At 51.1% G+C, this 20,847-nt stretch overlaps 1 protein-coding gene across 1 annotated transcript; it reads left to right on the top strand.

Moving 5' to 3' along the window:
* Nucleotides 1-7,206: 7,206 nt before the first annotated feature.
* Nucleotides 7,207-19,493, top strand: NEUTE1DRAFT_148470 (uncharacterized protein; the record flags this gene model as incomplete). The annotated part of the gene is made up of 3 exons (XM_009855732.1): nt 7,207-7,301; nt 17,057-17,298; nt 17,404-19,493. 3 exons carry the CDS (start codon nt 7,207-7,209, stop codon nt 19,023-19,025), a joined length of 1,959 nt encoding a protein of 652 aa, XP_009854034.1.
* Nucleotides 19,494-20,847: the final 1,354 nt, after the last annotated feature.

The raw sequence follows: 20,847 nt of genomic DNA, 5'->3' as shown, positions 1-20,847 counted from the left end.
CGGAACGACTCTGACGCGGGGCGGGCCATAAAAAAAAGATGTCAGCGTAGCAGTGCTGAAAAGTTATAATATATGTCAGCGCGCCGAACGACTGGCTGTTGCCTTGTCCTGGAGGTAGCATCGCGAGTGAGGCGGCGCGGGGTAGCTGGTCAGGTAGGTACATCTCTCAGAGGTACACTGTAGGCACTTGGATAGGAGCCCAGTACCTTGATAATTGTTCATGAGATATAATGGGAAATTAATTGGGCATTTTATCCCTTATCGAAGAATACCTGACTTATCCAACTCCGAGAAAAGGCCAGGCCTGGGTGTATTGAATGAGCCTTGGACCCTCGAATGAATGTTACAGTACCTAAATCTCTGCCCCCAAGTCCTTTCCCCCCCACGTTTTCCCACAATTCCATCAAATACCTATTCTAGAGGTACTAGCTAAACACAGAGCAGCAACACAAACACAAACACAAACACAAACATGTCAAGTGAAGCTCTCGTCCCCCCCGTCACCTCTACCACTGCGTTACTTTACGCCGTTGCTGAGTTCAATGTTTCCTCTGTCTTTTTCGTGCTTCATCGTAGGTAGACGATAGCACAAAATCGTATCCGCATGTCTGTAGCACCTTCCAAAGACCGTCCACTTGACTCCTTCACCGGCTTCCTCCCGTGGCACAGGTCAAACACAGGTTAACACAGGTACTACTCGGCGCGCAACCAGTCAAAGCACGGGTGATTAAAGAACGTGGACGAAGAAGAGTTGGGGTATAGACAGATGTTTTACAGTGTATACGGAGGAGGATATGGGTAAGCCCCGAGAATATACCTAGGTAGGTACTTGTGGTTGCCTCTAGGTACCTAGAAAGAGAAGCAGTGGTTGAGCTTGTAGCCAAGCGTACGGGATTAGGTAGGGTAGACTCAGAAAAGGAAGGCACCGCATCATAGGACAGGTAACTAACTGGGCTTGTAAACAAAATCGAGTTGTAAATTCAGTTTCAATGTAATAATACGCCATGTGCATCTGGAAGATGTCGACTCCGTTACTGACGGTACGTTAGTAGCATTTCCTCGAACGGTTTTCGTATTCCATCCCCGGGTTCGCCTTACTTTCAGCATCGTGAACAAATCGCTGAACAAACAAACATCAGACCCTGAGACAAGCATTACACTAGGTCTAGAATAATCCCCGGAATCGCTACAGTGTCGGCGGAGCGCTTGGCTTTCTACTACCGTACTTAGCGACCTACGCACACATACCAGACTACCAGACTACCTACCCAACTAACATCGTGACCACCTTCATGATATATCACATCTGATCACCAGGACCAACCCAGTCAACAATTCAGGGGCAAACCACCATCACTTTCACTTTCACTTTATTACACGCGCCAGCCGCCGGCGGTTTTCAAGGGTCCTGTTTTATGCCCAGACACCACCTCTCTAAGCGATAGAAAATAGTTTCCTTACCTAGAGGTAGGAATACCTAGCGTAGCGTAGCCTTGCACGCGAAGGTTCAGTAGGTAAAGTAGGGTATTCCGAACACGGAAACCAATGCATCTAGAAGTGGTCCGAGGGGTTGTGCTGAGGGGATGTGTTAACTGAGACATATCACACACACTCTAGTAAGGATATTTGTCTCGGACCCTGAAGAAGACTCTTAAAGATTCTTCAAGATCACACGCAGGCAGGCACGCACGAGAGACGCAGTCAGCGCTAAATTAGCGATGTTCGCGCCCACCGGCTCCTGGTCATACCTGAACAGCGAGAAAAAAAGAAAAGAAAACATGGAAGCGATGAAAACTTTGGCGCTACGATTGGTACGGTTTTGGTATAACGGGGCGTGTGCCTAGAGTTCACCTGCTAGAGATCCGAGGCACAGCTAGCTACCTACCTACCTAAGAAAGTAAGGTTCTCGCGAGGTGGCGCCCCCCGCACTGGTAACTTCCATGCGTGGAGTTGATAGGAGGTACATCACCTCAGTTGAAGATAGGTAACCTGCAAGGTAAGGATAAGTGTATGGACAATTTCCTTTGAGGGTGCCTGAAATGAGTCTGATAAAATGTCCGTTACGACTCACTTGAACCCAAACAGCTCAAAGCAAGTAGTACGCGATGCTGCCTGGAGGAGGTAGACATTTTGTCTTCGAGTCATTAGGTAGCTAGTCGATGTAGCCAGTTACACCACAACAATGTGTAGACCGTAGGTATGTAAAATGGAAAAGAGGATTCCGATATTCTGATAGGGCTGAAAGTCTCCAATCAATACTTACACTTATGTTCATCAGCGGAGACGAAGAGGAACCAGGGTCTTAGTGTAAAGGGTCTGTCTGTCTGGTTTAGGGGACCATCACATGCCCATGCCCACGTAAGCCCCTTCTTGCATCGGCTATATTGAGCGGCAACGGGGAAAGCCTACTCGTTGATGATTCTGTGTGCGTGACTTGGAGTATTTTCTTTTTTTCTTGGGAGGTTTTTCTTTTGACAGATATCAAGGGACCACTTACCGGTGTTCCGTTTCGTTAGTTTAGGCGCCTAGAATGAGATTCGGCAATTGATTTGAATCCTTCAGCGTGGATCGTACCTAATGATACCTTACTAATGTATGGCCAGCGAGAATTAATGCAGGTAGGGACTTGAGTCGTAGTGATCTCCATCAGAGGAGAGACGTCAATCAGATGCTGCAACGTCGGGGATTGGTATGTAATGTGTATTTCGCTCTCTTTTGGGGGGGATTTGATTTTCTTCTTGGGTGAGTTGCAGCACTGTACCTCACTGCATGCGAGTTATGCCAGCAATTTACTTCTCCCACGCTTTGTCACAGCATGAGACTTCTCCCCGTGAGGGGAACGTGAAGATGTTTGTCGACGTGGCGCGACTAACGAAGGCCTCATGACCAGCAAGAGTCTGCAAAAATAAGGCTTTCCTGAGGTTGAGATACACATCGAGACGGCAACAGTGTGTGTGTGTGTGTGGGCAATGACATGATAATTTCGGAAAAACACGGCGGGACGGCTGTCAGCGTCTCATCCCGAGTCTAACTTTTCTGAATTGTGATCAAAAAGTCAACTGGCGAGCTAGGCATTGGATGATTCCCAAGGTGAGACAGCAAGTACATGATCATCAAGTAATTGCAATTTGCTTCCACTCGCTGTCCGCCGTGTCCAAGGGCCCGGTGAGACTGAGCGAAGGAGACCGTTGAGATGCTGTACTTGTGGTGGGCGAGTACCTGTAAGAAAAGATCTTCAGGAACTTGTTTGTTCCCTCCGTCAGCACGGCGATCTGAGAAGTGATAGAAATAGACAACTGTCTAACGTCTAGACTACCTAGCAACTGTGGGTGGGTGGTTGTGGTGGTGTGTGGTTGTCAGATGATGGATGAGCTAGGGACCGGCGCGTAGCCGAATGTCACCCCCGGGGCCCGTCCCGTGATGCCCGCGCCGTTCTTTGCGGGTCAACGACGACCATCCGACCCGCCGACCGTGACCGGACCAGGGAACGCCGCAACGGAGGGTTAAGAACTCCACTTGGTTGAAGTATTCCGATGAAAATAAGAGCCAAAGATAAAATCGGAAATTTTACCGATTATTTTGTGGTCGTCCACTATTTCACCGAGACAGAACTTACCTTACTCGCTCCCATCCCCACCGTTCGGACCGTTCTACCAAGCGTCCACCTGGCTTTCCATGTTGGTGGGAACGGGGATGGACCCTTTTGTTGCCCAACTCATCACGAGAACTTCCGACAACAGGTCGTGGCGAGCTTGCTTGAAAAGGGACCTTGGAAGTTGGAACCATGCATGAAAAAGACCTGTGATGTTCGTGGCCGTGCTTGTGTAGTGCTGATATTCGCCGCCGGTAACCATCACGGCGTTTCAAGACAGGCGTACCGAGTGTCCAGAGCAGGGCAAGGAGGCTGAGCAAGTGGACAGAAAGACGTCGCGTGACCTTGAACATGGTCGTGATGTCCGCCTGAAGCTCTGTTCTCGGCCTAGAAAAGTTGCCTGCTGGCCTGCTGTGCTGTGGATGCCCGACGACCACGGGAGAGCGATGACGGGTTGCTGCGGGGAGAGTCTCGAGAACCATGATCCGTAGCCGGTTGCGACTTCATCGCCGCCGGCGACCAGTAGCTGGACACGTATTTGGCCGTCAAGGTGTTCTGCCACGGGAAAGCTCGGGATGCGAAGTTGCAATGGTCACGATGGTTCGTCTTGCATTGACTCGGTGATGAGGGGTTACCGGGCTCTGCTTACAGATCAGATTCTGACAAGGCAGGCGGCGGGTCCACCCTGCCTCCCCACGGCATCATCTACAGTAGTACTAACAGCTTCAGACTTATAATTGAGACATATCTGTTAGTGATCCCCAGCCCTAGCCCACAGGCTCCAGCGTGTGGCTTCATCAGATACGCATGCTAGCCATGCAAAACAGGGGAGCCACGGCCAAATTAAATTCAAAGTTCTCCACGACAATGGATCCTCGACACGGCATTATCGTAAGATGCAAATCACAAAAAAAATCACAAAAATCACGGGGCGGGGGGAGGGATCTGATGTGCAAGATTTGCGGGGTCTCCAGTCGGGCCTCCGGTTTGAGCGCGGGGTTGGCTTGAAGCTCATGCGGGGCGCGGAGGGCGCGTCTGTCACGGCGCCGGGTGTAAAATGGTGACGGAGGCCTCGACGAAACGGGGTCTGTCTTGGAGGTTGATGCCGCCACAACAATTCCTAGGTAAGATAGTGCATGGCATTTTAAACATTTTCCATCTCCCACAACTGCCGACGCCGACATGGGAGTTTGGATGAAATCTGCTAAACGGTGGCAACTCCCATGCTTGGCCCGGACTACCTCGTGACCGAAAACATATATCGTCAAATGACTGACTAGGGATGACTTCAGATGAGGAACGCAATTTCTTGAACCGCCGGTGCCGTTTCGGCTGTAGTGTACTCTGAAAGGACTCCATAGCAGGCTATGTAATCCACGGCCTCATCTCCCACGAGCCACAACGCCATCTTGGAATCGCCGTATGTAAGCCTCAATTCCGGGGAGACAAGAGGGTGGGAATTGACGCGATTCAGAGTCCAAGGGTAGTGCGTCATGTGGCACACTTGCCAACATTCTTAGTGTAGGGTCCCTCAGGTCCCCATCTTTTTTTGACCTTTGCCCGTTCGAGAGGGTCGCGTTTGCCTGCGCGTATCAGATGCTTTGCTTACCAGACTGTTGGGCACTTTGTTAGATCTTAGCCTTGTAGATCTTGTGAGCTTATTCGAGCAAGTGGTGTAGGGCGCTTGGGGTAAACATAATTCCCCAAGACATGGACAGCAGAAAAAGTCGAGATCGTTCCCGACTCTCGGCGAGAACCTCACAAGTCACAGCCGGCGCTGCCTAGGCTTCCAGGCCGTGTCGCATCTCACTCAGCCTCAACTGACAAAATACGTACCGAGGAAGGGGTCTCACGTGCCACGACACTGCTGCGTCTTTTTGAAGGTTACCCGTCTCCACTTTCGTCAGGCTCGTTTTTTGTAATTTCTCTCTTTTCTTTGGGCGCTCGCTCGAAACATGTTCCACGGAATTAAACTTCGTATTATAATGGAATTAATTCGGCCTGCCTCGCACCAGCAAAACCTGAAATGCTTGCGAATGTCACAGCGGAATGATTCCTCTGCGAACGATGGTGATGTCTCATATTGCGAGTGTTAAAACGACGGATTTGGTAGTTTCCACTATTAAACGGATGGTTTTGGTGTCAGACGGATATTGCCGTGCTCTTAGGCTCTGTTTGGCTGAATGTCATCTGAGTGTCAAAACGGAGCAAGGTGTCCATGTGCCGTTGAGCAAAAGTGGAATTCATGCCATGGAGTTGAAGGGATTCGGGCGAATTCTTACTTTTTTTTTATCTTTTTTGTTTTTTTTTCTTAAGTTTTTCGATAAATTATTAACATTGCAAAGTCTCAGACTTCAGCAGCAAGTCGTAAGTTACAACCCACAGTTCCACCGAAACCCCGGAATCATCCCACTTTTCCCTCTCCCCATCGCCCTGGCAGCGGAGGACATCAACAAGAAAAATGCCTTACAAAGACTTGGATACCTTGGCCTTTGGATCGCCCTCCCAAACGGCCGGCCACTTACCGTCGCGTATTCCACCCACGTGTTGCCCTTTCACTCCTCCATAGTGCTCCATCCGTTGTCGTGTCAACTCTAGTGTAGTGTAGTGTATCCAAACAGAGTCGCGTGAGTACACCGCGTGAACACAGCCTGTTTGTGGCATTGCGCTTTGCTAGCCGCGCAGCAGCCGCGATGCCGCGCAGCAGCCGCGATGCCGCGATACCAGCCAGGTCCAGGTCTTCCTAATGAATTTAACCGGCGGTTGATGTTACCGAATCTCTGGATCGGATTCTTTTTGGCGTCTACAAGGTCACCATGGAACATTATTATGGATGGAAATCGCCAATGCAGTAAACTACTGTACAGTATCTACACACTAGCCAGATCAGTGCCGCAATGTCAAATTGCATGACAGCCGCAACTGGACTCGCAGGCAGCCGCAATTCAGGGACGTGACCTGCAGAGGGAAATAAAAGTTTTCACAGCAACGTGATGATCATAGCAGTTCGCTTGCGTGATATGTTGTACCAATACAGGTACAAACCAACCAACCAACCCCTCGACAGGAATTGATAATCTGTCACCTCATCTCCCAGGTCCAGGGCGTTGGTTCCTGGCGAGAAAGCTGCAAATCCCAGCTCGGCATGCAACTCGGCAAAAAGGCCCGAAAAAAAAAAACCAGAGATCAACAGTTCCTTGTTTGCCTGTCTGAGACAGTCGGTGGTCCCTGGACGTTGCATTGGGCAGCCACACCACCACACACACAAAACACAAAACTCTGTGCAGACCGTCGGTCCGTCTGTCACCAGTGAGCACCTGTCGCTATCTCGCTTGTCAGCTGCACTGGCGTTGCCTTCGCCCTCGGCCAAGACGGAAGTGGAAGATCAGAGGTTGCGTGGGCTCACTGGGGGGGCGGAGAATGCCGCATATGGACCTGTACGGAGGACATGGTGCGGCGTGGTGTGGGGCCGTGGTGGAGTGTCCCGGTAAGGTCTTGCGCCGAGAGGCCGCCGAAGGAAGGCCGGGAAAAAAAAGAAGTGGATTGTGAAAATGTGAGTGTCTGGATTTACGGACGGACTAACTGCGGAGCACATGCAGCATCCGTCGGACAACATGGCCCGGAAGTCTCTCACCGGTCTCAGCTGGTCGGATACCGCCGCCGCCAACAACAACAACAACGGACGGACACACTCTCGCAAGCGGCGGGAGTGCGTGCTTACAAAGGAAACTATCGATTTCGCGACATGAGCAACAACACCGCCGAACACCGCGGGAGAAGCAGTGGAGCCACCGCGGGAGAAGAGATGGAAAGTGCTAAGACGCCCGAAAATTCCCGGACTTGGCTGCCTTTTCCGGCTATGCCTTGGACGCTACACTACGAGTTCACCTATCGCGGATTTTGGATATCCCCATTTCCCATCGATTGCTCGGTATTCCTTTTTTGTCATTGCCGTATACACTTGTTTAGTCGTTCAGCTGCACTAGCATCAAACTCGCCTTCGCTTGACCTGTGAAAGTTAGGTAGTCTAGACCCCAGAAACACTAAACTAACCCATAAGATGGCGAACTTCTCGAACACTTCCAACACCAGCTAGCGAAAGTCTACCACTCCGCTGTTAACATCGCCAAATTACCAATTATTAAATCTGTGCTCATTGGCCCTCCTACTTCCTTTTGCTCGCTTCCATCCATCGCCCGCCGCCGGCCCGTCGATTATCGGACATTGATTATGACAGTCCTGCCAGCAACTTTCTAAGAATCCGATGAAGTTTCGAGACGGCCCGACTTTTTCTTACTTCTATATCCACTTGTCGCCGCCGGAAGGTTTCCGTTCGGCCCAATCACGCGCGTTGTCCGGGGGCCCGGGGGGACTTGGCTTGTGCAGAAAGAAACCACACACTTGCACGTGTAGGATTCATTCTTGGCGCGTTGTCTTCTTGAATATTGCGTTTTTTTTTACATTCGCTAAACTGCGATTGGTCGGTTGGAAGCTCGCAAAGCATGTACATGTCAGGTACGGTACGGTATGTTCCGATGTGACTTCCTTTTTAATATCTGATATTACAGGACCTGATGTATATATTTGCAGAATAGCCGAACGAAAATATATAGTAAAGTACACTAGTCGAAGAAGATAGGACGAAACAAATTATCCATCGGTCCGAGCTTATCGTTTGGAAGTTCGGGACGGTGATAGGTCTCGATTGAATACTTCTCTACGTGTAGGAAAAAAGTAGGTAAGTAAGACAAACAAGCCGGCCGGTTATGTCGTCCCCGTAGCATTTTTGCAGCTTGGTTGGTTTTTGGGTTTGTAGTGTGGTGAGGTAGGATAATCGCGACATGATCTTAGATCTATCTCGGCTATGTGCTTGTTTTTCCTCGTGTATCTGCATATATGGTACATACCTACATATCTACGTCCGCGCCGCGTTTTGTGTCCGACTAGCATTGCAGGTGAAGCATGCATGCATGTACTATATGTGTAAGTAAGGTAAGGTACCTTTACAGCCTTGTAATCTACCTTTGGCTGGCTGTCTGTCTTTCTTGGTCTAGACGACGGCGAGGTGCGTGATGTACGTGTTGGTAGCCGACCCGAATCAACATTCTACCCCGGGAAACCGTCATAGGATACGGAGATCATTGCCTTTCGTACCAAACAATGATGCTTTTTGTCCGAATGGTTTTCATCATGTGCAAGAGGATTAACATGTCTACCACACATGTGTCCATGTACGTATCTTTACATACGGACGTAGGGCTATGTGCAGAGCCGACTGCAGCACACTTGCACGCTCCGTATCCGATTCCGTGCACACGGGTTTTTGTTTTTTTGCATGACTGACACCTCTACTTCAACGTCAGTCAGTCAGTCAGTCAAGAAGTCCCAATACTCGACCACAAGATGCCGTGAGACCAACAAGTACCAAACACCATATAACATTGCACGACCTCTGGCGGCACGATGACACTATACGTCCCCGGTAGTAGTAGTGTAGTGTATGTAGTGAGTGTGGTTCACGTAGCAGAGGTCCAGACCGCACGCAGACCAGGTTGTTCAACGTCAAGAATGCGGGGGTGGAGACCAGACGCAGACCCTGGGGACCCATCATAACGGGGACACAACATGGCGAACTGGTCGATCATCAGATCGGGGACTTAATATGTTGACGACTAGCGGCAGGAATCTTGAGGCAAGTAAAGCTAGCTGTTGACAGTTTCGCCTTGCGCCCCTTCTTTCGATACGAGCGGCGGGGAAGGTTTGGCGTTACAGCTGCATGTATATAACCGACACCAAGGTCTGACTTGGGGTTTTCGCAATGATTTTGGTTATGTCTGCCACTTAAACTTTTCTGTTTCCTCGGTTTCAATGGATGTGTCTCTCTGACAACGCGAAGTTGATATGTCAATGTTTTACCCCATTTGTAAAGTCGGAATTTCGTACGGGAAGGTGAAACATAGGTAGGTATCATTCCGATGGTGATCAGTTCCTTCCGTTTACTGGATGTTACTATGGATGTTACAAAACGCAGCTTCCTCTTCTTTGTCAAGTGCAATTCCCTTCTCGTTCCCCGAGCGTATCGCCTCAAAGGAATTTATTGGCATCCCCGAAACTAATAGAAGATATGTATCGTATTTTACCAGAAATGCTTCCGCGCGCAAATCGCTTACACGCAGCCATTTGCCATGCCTCACAAACACAGACCACCAGCTATGCTTCTTTTTTTTCCTCCTCATACCCAATCTTGGGTACGTCGTTGGGCAGGAAGACCCCAATGTGTCGGCGGCTCCTTGCCTACGCAATTTACTCGGGAAATGTCATCTCATTCACATGACCCCGAAAGGATTTCGTGCATGCCCGTTCGCAAGTGTAGGACGGATCCGAAGCGAAGACGGGAACGGAAGGTACGGGTCACTCCGGGGTCATTTCGCGACAGATTCCTTTTTTGGGGGAATCACTAAATGTTATAAAGCACCGAAGGAACCGAGGAATCAAAAGGTTGCAATTCCGATGTGGATAACATGGGCTAGAAATATGGGGAAATGTGAAGCATTGAGGGGAAATTTTGGAAATGAAAGGGACGGACGCATAGTAATCTATTCCACGTGTCCTGGTGGGACAACCTATCCTATCTGGGGAAGTCGGAGATACCTAGCGTATATACCTAGGGGGCTGTTAATTGGGTTGATAAGTAGGTACTTTAGGTAGGTACTCGAACTGGGATTTGGAAATGCGATGCATTTCTTCTGTCCTCTCTTTAAATGCATGATTGAGTGTTTCGTCATAGTTCGTCCGTACTTTCAGTCTCAGCCAGGCAAGTGAAGTTGAAGAGTTACACTTAGTACCTAATTCAGCAAACCACACCTCCAGCCTGACTGAGCTCGGATGTCGTCGTTGTCAGGGGAAAAAAAAAATACAAAAAGAAACAGCGAAATACTACCGAAAGCCAAGGCACGGATTTTTGTCTTCCGGCATGGTTAGTTTTCGAACACGAAGACCACCACCATGGTATGTCGGCAAACCAAACAACGAAAAAAGCCCAATAGGCCGGAAAAATTAACAACAGTGATATAAGAATTGAGAAGAGAAGAAGAAGAAAAAGAGTGTGGTTGCAAGTCTTTCTACTGAACAGGGGTACTTTACTGGTCGCCCTGGTATTTACTTTGTGGTCTCCTGTACTAGTAGCAGCACATCCTGCACAAAAGTGCGTGGAGCGTGGGGGACATAAATATTAAACGCCAATAGTGCCTCGTTGAACCTATAAAGGCATGCGCATTTACAAAGCAATAGTTGACTATAAAACGGCTATGTTGGCGGGCTGCGACTTTGCTTACATCCGCGCGAATAATATGTGTGGCATATTCAGGTGGTGGTTTTAGCTTGGGATTTGAGCGAAAGAAACCGCCGTTAAGGAAAACGAAAATAAGATAAATGCCAGTATATATCTTGTCTGTATATAACTTAGTTAGACTTGGCGAAGAACGAACAAGTCCCTTGATGAATTTGATGAATACAGGGAACAAAGGGAAAACAGAACAGCACGGGATAGCGTCCGGCACGCGATTATCACAAGACTCATATGTTCTCCTTGACGGCGGGAGATCCCCGTGTAATTCGACCGACCGAAAGATCGAGGGCGGCATGTTCAATTTCATTTGACTGACTGTTCCAGACAGTCAAGTAAAACAGTCGTTTCCCCCCTTGTGTTGGAAGTCGACATTGGAAAAGTCATGGTATTGTCGAATTTCGAGCGCACATGATAGCGTCCGTCCGTTCGTCCGTCCAGGGCAGTCTTGTCTTGTGTAAGTGGCAATCAAAAGAAACATAGCTTACTATTCCCTGTCTGTCAGTTGTCAGTTTTAATGGATGAACGAAAACGGAAGGAGTGCACAGCAGATCAAGTGTAGAGGCAGCTACTTAGCTCCCTGGATTTCCGTCCCTTTTGATTCAGAATTCAGCTGGTTATAGCTGTCATTTCAGTTCAACCGTCCCACACCAACGAAATAGAGCGAGAAATACAGGATTAACAGGTGACTTTCCGACCAACCAGATTACAGTTTCTCTTCTCCTGATAGCATGTCGGATGGTGGTAGTTGCCCCCCTTTTTCCGCTTTCCCGTTTTCCCGATTTTTTTTTCTGGGTCCCCAGTGGCGCAAAAGTAAAAACGAAAAGTGAATTTGAGGATTTGGGGGTGTTAACATTAAAACTGACACAGTGCTGGCTTTCATTGTTTGTCCGTTGCACTCCGTTTGACATTTGGCGATTACCGAGCCGTCAGTCGTGCGTGCACCGGACGAGCCTCCCGCCGTCGTTCGAACAACAACACGCACGGGGAGAGTAAACAGCGCCGGCCGTCCAGGTATCCACTTCCCCGGACCTAGAGTGCGATTATCAAGCGCCCCCCGAACCCCGTCCCCCCCGGGGAATTGGGAGGGACCCATGTCGATGGACGTCAGGAACGTGTGTGTGTGCGTGTGGATTCACGACAGAGTCGTTTGTGAGCAGAGCAAACATGGGGTGACTTTTCAGCCCTCTTCACCACCTCATCACACGGAGGCTTGTTGTCATCGGTCTTTGCTCCCGAACTGCCGGGTATGATTATCTCTAGGAATGGGCTTGATTGGGTGCCTCTTCATTTCTCAACGGCAAGACTAGAAATTTCAGAGATGCAATAGGTCGCTCTGCAGAGGCTTGCTCATAAATGAATCGCCTTGATCGCCGTTACCGTCCGTCTGGAAGCGACAGCAGGCAAGGCCAGGCAGGGCAAAGGCAGGCAGGTTAGGTCATTTCGAATCAATCGTGATCCTACCGCGGATGATGCGAGCCATCCAAAGCTCCACAAACGCATGTAATCGCCTGGCTTGAAATTGCAGCATTTCGAATCCGGACATGACCGTTTGGGAATACCGGGGCCGTACGAAAGAAAGGCATGGTGGTGAGGAAGACCGCCCGACCGACCGACCGACCGGCTCTGTCTCCGATAGCAAATATCCCTATCCCTGGACCGCTGTGATGAGACTGGTGCTCACGTGCCGAGAAAAGGAAAATGCCTCGATCCCAGGCAGACTGCAGGGTTGGATGAGTAATGCTCGAACTTTCCTGGGAGGGAAAACAAATATCCACCCCCAGAACAACGGTGATCCACAAAAACCCCGAGGCTAGAATTGATGCCGAACTGCGAATGGCCCAATGCTATGGCGTCGAGAGCACTGTTACACCACTCACTGTAACAGAAGGCGTGGAGAAGGCGTTGTTGTTGACAATACCGGGGAATGGACCGAGCATTACGCTCAGCTATCTTATCAAAGTCAAGACCAACGGTTGTAACAAATTGTTTTTCTTTTTCCTCTCTTTCTCAACGAAAAAAGAAAAACAGCGAGAATACATCTGTCAGATGTGATCGTTTGCAGTGATGGCAAGGCGCTATCGTATCCTTCCGTAGCCGGAGATCCGAATTTCCTTTCCCTAATGCGTCCGCGGAAGTTGAAGTTTTTCGCCTGGCGGGTGCGATTCCACTGCAAATCATCATCAACCAGGGACACTGCAAGCAGTGAATGAGTGATACAGCGTGGGGTGCATCGTCGATTCGCATGTGCCTAGTTGCACAGCGCAAAAGACAACAAGAGACAAACAGACTCTGCGATGATATGTTCAGGTCCAGAAGCTTGGCTACCTAGGTTTGTTGGTCAACACTCCAAGACATGATGGGTGCAACCAACGTTCCCCGGCAAAATCCAGACTTCTCCCCTCGAGGCTGAGGTCATTGTCGAAACGTGGCTGGCCCAGAAGCGTACGGCATCCTTTTGGTCTTTGGCAAGACGGCATCGTGATGGTGTCTCGATGGCCGACTGTTGTCCAGTGAGAATGGGGTTGGTATGGCAACTGACCAAGTCCCCGCATATGAGATATTACTGGAACCGGCCGCGTACAAATCTCATGCCATTGACTTGCCACGAATGTGCTCAGCGGACGGATGGTCCCCCAACAAGCCGTACCAGCAGAATGAGGGCTGCCGTCCCGCATGCGCCTTTGCGAAAGACACATTGTGAGATTCGCTGCATTGGGGTTTGAGACGGACGACGTGAGGCCGAATGTGTTGTTTTACTACGGACGGGTAGGCAAGGTGTGTGTGTGGGTTGTTGGCCGCGGCAAACGGAGCCGCCTGCGCCCTGTGATGAGGAAGAAATCACGAGGTCAGGTGGGAGGCATCAGGGAGGGGCAAACTGCCCTGCCCTTGGCCCCTTGCTGCCCTTGCTTGCACCGCCAGACGCCGTCACAATCACAGCCGTGCCGTGCCAGCACTCTGGATGGCTTCCCGCAGTCAGTCGATTCGTGTTCCATTTCCATTGTTGGCCGGCGGCGGGGTGACCCTATTTCAGGCAGGCTACCATTCTACCTATTCGACGGCAGTGCTGGATTGAGACGCAATGAACGTCGATGTAGGTAGTCTAGAATCTACGTATAGGTGGGTATGTATGTGGAATGATGGGCGGATGGTCCCAATCTTGTCAGTTAGGTAGTCTCGTGTGCTTCTTTGCCATGTTGGTTGTTCTAATGTCGCCCTGATGAGCCTGGGGGGCCGGAAGCAGCCATGGAACGAACGGTCGAACCCTTCGGTTGGAGCCATGTAGAGGGCATTGACAGGACCATTGACGATGAGGACTCGTGATCATCGAGTTGATCTCCCACAAGGGCCTCACTGCCGCGGGTTGTTGAATTGCCGTGCCTGGTGCTGAGTTGCGTGCAGACATGGCGAGCAGGGGCAGGCATCGCAGAGGCAGATTGCAATGCGAGCCGACGGTACCTCTGCTGTAACATTGGGCGACAGGTGTCCGGCACCCGCCGCCGGTCATTGCATCACGCACAGACAGGAACAGAAAGCAGGTTTGACACTTGGCAGGTCCCTGGTCCTGAGCACTGGCCACTGCACTCACAATTCCCAGGAACGCCCAGGAACGGTTCCAGCAACGCTGAGGTTCAAGAGAGTCAGCGTGGCGATTTGCGGGGAAGAAGGCCTGGGCTTTCTGTTCCAGCTTTCGAGGCCATCTGACTGAGCACATGACTTTTGCCGCTGTCCAATTCGAAAGGGTCCGTTTTGTTGCACCTGACCTGTGTGTGGTGATGTCGGTAGATGGGCCGAGATGGGAGAATGATCGACCGTTTTCAAACACTTTTTGGGACGACGTGTTGGCACAGCGAGAGACAGAAACATCGATGACAGCCGCCAACGGCCATCCATCGTGATTGATATGAATGCATCGGCCACAAGCATGGTGACAATGAAACCTGGATTTCCGGGAGATCTCCCCGAAAAGCCCAACTCATCATCATGAAGAGGGATGGCAATCTGGGAATCCATGTGGGAGAATACCTACCTACTGTACACTTCCCATTCCAGCATCGTGGTGGTTGCCCAAAGCAACCCATCATTCCAGTTGAAGCACTCTACTAGACGTTCTAGGTAGCATCTTCTAGTGTACCGTCGACATGTTGTCTGTCCCTGGCTGGGCCTGAGCAGCCGACCGTTTGCGATGGACACCCAGGCACGCCGCAAAATGCAAACCGTGGGCTGGAGCCGAGAATGCTCCCGAAACCCCACAGTTGCCTTGATATCCTGAATTGGTCTAGGTGTATGTGGCAAGCTAAGCCTCATGCGGTATGTTCCTTGATGAGTACTGCCCTTTCAGGTATTGGGGGCGGATCAGCCCCAAGCGGAAGAGATGCTGCCGTTGAAGGCCCTGAACCTGGGTTTCCAACGTGGTGTTCAGAGTTCACCAGTCGTTGCCCGATTGTGCCCTGCCCCAGATTTGATGCTCCGTCGGGGCGATTGATGCTGATGCAATGCAGAGCGAATTTGGACTTGTACACTACAGTTCGTTTGGCATGTCACTTCCACTACGACGCCGCCTTGACGGTCGTGTCAGACTGGACTGTGTTGATCTCGAGTCCGTGATGCTGTTTTTGAAGGGATGGGATGGCCGCGGCGATGCACCTCATCACAAGCCACACAAGTCTAACCGCCTTGCCTGACATGTGGAGTTTTGGCTGTGATTTCCGTCCGTTCTATCTTGCTGTGAGTTGGACTTTGCTGGAACTGAGTGGGTGAGAGCATAAAATCGTGGTGGACACGGGGGCAGCAGAAAACGGACGACGGTGCAAGGGTGACTGACTGACCGGTACTTTACGATTACAAAACTGAAGCGCTGCACTGGTCAGTTACCCATTTCGGTTGGCTCATTTTCACCTGCGTACCGCTCCGTACTCACGTACCGTAACCCCCGCCGCGCCACCACGGCACCCTCCACCCTCCAATTCGGCCCTCCCATTGCGATGCAATGCACCAAGGGGTCGCCGGTACGTATTGGTTGTAAGTACCTGTACTGTAACCGACCGACAACACAGTTGCCCGAGCAAGGGACAAGGGGCCGAGGGTGGACGGTTACGGTATTGGAACCAATTGGCCTTGTTCACCGCGTCTTGTGAGCGACCAGGCACTCTGGTACTGGCCAGTGGCCCCAGGGCCCCGTCGGTCCCATCCCGCGCTCCAGTGCCAGCACAAGCAAAGTTGGATGACCGCACTCACTCACTCACTCACTGCAGTGTCGGGCAGTACCTAGAGGTACGTACCGAAATAAAAGCAGGATGAAACCAGGACAGGGCAGTGGAAGCCAGCGAGCAGTCACTTGGCCTGGGCCTCCGCTTCGATTGACTTTGACGTCCACCCCTTCCTTCCCTGCCAATCCCATCCAGCCTGCCACTGCCAGTACAATTAGACATCAATATCCTGTCCCCCACCACGCTCCGAATCCCTCTCCTGTTCGACCTTTCTCGTCTTTGTCACCAACTCCCGTTCAACACCAACCACACAACATCACAACACCCCCGACACGCATTGGTTTCCAACATCCCGACTCCGACAGCTTTTTAGTAATTACTAATTGCTGCGACTCCCACCACACGAACCTGCCCCTGCGCTTGGTAACTGTGGAACTCGAAGGAAGCACAACGACGACGACGACGACGACGACATTGACGATCTCGACGACAACGCTTCCAACGATTACGCGAGACAGCTACTTAAGGGAACAAAGGGTTGCAACAGAAGGGAACCTCAACTTGCATTTGAAGCCACTCCTGCGCCAACAATCGCACTACTTACTGTACCTTCCATCGCCGACATAACCAGACCCACCACAGCCGGCCACGAAGTCGAAAAAAGCGGGCACCCCCCAAGCGAAGAGATTTACACACTTGGGACAATCCGTCACGAACCCGTCGACAACAACCATCACAACAACACCAATTCCATTCTAGGTCCCAATTGTCATCCGACACTTGCTGCGAAGCCATCTCAACTTGGGTCCACTTTCGGTGCAGAGCAGATCCTGATTCCACAAGCACTCCAGGATCGCATCCGCTGAAGGCAACCGTGAATACAACTTCACAAACAACTCACGTCGACAGAGACCATCAAGCAACAGCCGCACCAGACCCCCAGTCACAGGCTTCGACTTTCGCGGTCGTTTTCGCGAAGTTAGCCGTCACTATTCGCCCTACTTGCACTTGTGCGTCTGCTCGGACCCAGCGAGCAGCTTCCCCCCTCATCATGCCTCTGTCATTAGAGACGCCCGTCCTGCAGGTCGACGCCAATGTCATCCACAAGGTCGACACTACCAACCCCGCCAACCTGTTTAGCATGTGGACAGGTACGAGCCCAGTCTCCTGACTCCCTGCCCTTGACCTACCCGCATGGCGCCACCCCTGCGCCCCAGTAGCAACTGCTAACCTTGGACTCTTCTCCCTCTCTCCAGTCTTTGCCCGCTGCCGTGACTCCGTTCACCAAGGCCGTCGCCTTGAAAACCTGAGCTGGCGCCTCTGGAACCGGGAAACCTTTTGCTGCGAAAACGAAGTCGCCGACATCGAGTCCTCTGCTACCTGCCAGCCTCAGGACATCCAAAGGTATTCGGCTGCCGAGGATATGCCCCAACTGTCTGGTAGTGTGGATTCAGCTTTGGACGAGGAAGCCGTTGACTTTGGCAACGACACCGACGCCGAGCCTCTCGAATACCTCCGCCCCCGGATACAACGGCAGGACTCGTGCGCCAGCAACCGCAGCCGTGGTCGTGAGCGTCACATCACCTCTGGTGATCTCGAGAAGATGGTAGTCTCCATCATCGAGGCCAAGGAGCCTTTAAACGCCCCTTTCCCGAGCATCACTCTCGTCTTACCTCCCGTCGAGAAGACCAAGCCTGCGCCTGTCATCCACCAGCTCGAGCGGTCCGGGTCGACTACGACAGAGTCTTCCTGCAACACCTCCGAGAACCCCTCGATGGAGTCGCTGCAGACCGCTGCATCTACCGAAGCTACCACTCAGCTACGACCCACCATCGTCACTCGTGGCTTCTCTGTCTCGCCCTCTCAACTTCCCATCATTCAGCGTGCATCCGCCCATGCTTCTCGTCAGCCCTCGCCGAGCGTGATTCCCGAGCCTACCGATGCTCCTGCTGCCAAGCCTGTCCAGCCTAAGAAGCAACAGGCTCGCTTCGCATTGGGCGCGTCCAACTCGGGCGACGATTCCTACACTGACCGCGAGCAGAGCTTCGACCACAGGAAGCAGCAGATCCCTCTTCCGCCTAAGAAGAAGATGTTCCAGGTCGGCAGGGGATCATCTGAGGAGGAGGAATCCCTACGGGACCTGAAGAGGACAGGTGCCCTTAGCAAGCAAGTCGTCATCCAGGATAGCTCGGCCATTAGCGACGACTCGGATAGCGACTATGTCGACGAGAGCGCTATTGATGACGATGATGACTCGTCCGACTGGGAGGATTCGGTTGAAGAAAGTGGAAAGTCGAGCGTGGATGACAAGTTCAACTTCCAGCGTGTCGACTCCAAGGTCAACCTTACTTCTCGGCGGTCGCTCATCACCCTGATGCTGCACAACAACACCCGGGCGCAGAAGCTTGGCAACATCGCCTCGCAATCCACTTCGGCTATCCCACGCGCCCGCACTCAGCTCAACGGACCTTCTATGGTTCCTTCGCCGAACGACTCGGACGAAGCGCCGTTGATGATGAGAGGCAAGCGTGCTCCTCCTATGCGTCCCATCAACGAGATTCCTAGGTCTACCGCCCAGCCCATTAACGCGGTTGCCACCGGCTTCCACCACCAAGCTTGCCTGTCTCCTCGTACCACGCGGCGTAACATGCTTGCCACCGAGCTGACCGAGTCCCTTCGCCGTAACCTGCTCTGGGAGAGATCCCACAAGAACTCGACGGCCACTGCGGTGCTCAAGCGTCGCCACACTTCTCAGGATGTCGCCAACCTTAAGCAGTATCCGGAGCGTCCCTGCATGAAGGACGACAACGACAAGGAGCGTTGGGACCAATATTTCACCAAAAATGCCTATAGCGGCTATCACGCACAGGGTTGGTAAACATTTGTTACCATCCTACATTACTTATGCACATATTCCAACACAACAAAAGATACCCTTGGGGCCCATTAACTGGGTAACCCAATTGGCAGACCGGTTCGGCTGCCGTGTACACTTGATTCCAGCATTGGGAGCGACACACATTTAACGAACTTCACTGCATGACCCGGCCGGCGTTTGATTGTTTTTTTTGATCTTCTTTTGGGCTCGCGCATTGTACGCATCAGTTTGGCCTTAATATTCATGGTGGATCTGGGTCAAATGGTCTTTCACGGGTGGGATAGCCTTGGGGATTACAGGCTGGCGTGAAACGGCCGATGTTTACAATGATGGCATCACTGCCCTGGGTTCATCAAAGGGAAATGGGGGGAAATGGGGATAGGCGGGTTATTTACTATCATGCATTGGTTGCGGGCTTCTGAAATCAAATTTTCTCTTTCTCTTTTCTCATCTGGCAACATTGAACGGCGTTTCTTCTACTTTCTCATCACATGATACCAAAGCCCTTGCGCATTTGCCGGGGTGTTTCTTCTGTCTGTCCTTCGCGGTCCCGATGCAACATGCAGACCGCTTCTCACAAAACTTGTTACCTTTCACATGTTTCACACTAGTGACTTTCCCTTTTCGTGACAGGCCTACTTCGCGCATGGATATGGGGAGGGGCGGGGAAAAAAAAAAGGACAAAAACGAAACAGCTGCTGGCTGCGTGTACGATACTTTTGACTTTTTGAAGAAGCTGATCGGTCAGGACGTCGCGCTACGCTACGGTCAAATCCGTCGGCGTGGTTCGCGCTTCCGCCCAATCTTTTCTTGACAGCAGAGCAGGCTAACGCCTAGCGGAATGCAACTTGTTGTGAGAAGAAAACAAAAAAGGAGAAAGCGAGCGAGCGGGCGAGCACAACAAAACGCGAAAACGCGAATTTTTTTTCCCGAGTCCAAGTGTCTACACAAAAAAAAACGAATAGTGATATTTCATAATAATGTGGGTGACGGAAGGGCAAAAATAAAACGGCGGCGGCGAAGGACGGACGGATGCCATAATGAGCCGCTTGGTGTCTTGCTTGGGGTGCAGTGATGGAATAGGACCCCAAATAGCAGCATGCTTATTATTATAATCTATCTATCTCTCTTGTGAGCAAAACGAACATTTGCAGAAGGATTTATCAAATCATTTGCTGCTAGAAACTTTTTTTTACATGTGAAAGCCGCTTGATTTGATTGATTGATGCTATGTTGTGTGTGTCGGCGGGGGTGGTGTTTGGAGCCTCAAATAATAGCGGCGGTTATGGTACTTAACTGTTACACAGGCCAGGCAGAGCCAGGCCAGGCAGGGGGGCAAGAGGAAACTACGGATTTGGCATTATGTACTTTTTCTTCTTTTACGTACTTACTGCCCGTTAGAAGGGCTGTAGACTATACCATCCATTCGTCCATCCATCTTCAACATTTCACACTACAGGATGGGATCATCAAGATTTGCACATTTCTCTTGATCTTGGTGAAAAAATTTGGTTTACATAGTAGGTACGATCTTTGATCTCCAATGCGGGAATGCGGGGGGAAAAGTGGGAAAGGACGAGAATATCAATGGCACTTTTCTTTTTTCTTTCTCTGCCCATCCGAAGAAGAAAAGTACGACGTTGGGTCATAGCCGATCTTCAATCCGATATTCCCCGGACGGCCGCCTTTTTCGGAGAGCTTCTTTAGTCTACACTAGAGGTACCTATGGTAGGTAGGTACCGTATAAACCAACGACGACGACGAAGGACTGGACTAGTTGAACCAATAGACTGACGGTTGCAGTGATTAGATATTCCCTAAA

This window comes from Neurospora tetrasperma (assembly GCF_000213175.1).
Source record: "Neurospora tetrasperma FGSC 2508 unplaced genomic scaffold NEUTE1scaffold_6, whole genome shotgun sequence".
NCBI classification, from domain to species: Eukaryota; Fungi; Ascomycota; class Sordariomycetes; order Sordariales; family Sordariaceae; genus Neurospora; species Neurospora tetrasperma.
The sequence above is the reverse complement of the archived record's forward strand: the minus strand, read 5'-3'. Positions and strand labels throughout refer to the sequence as shown.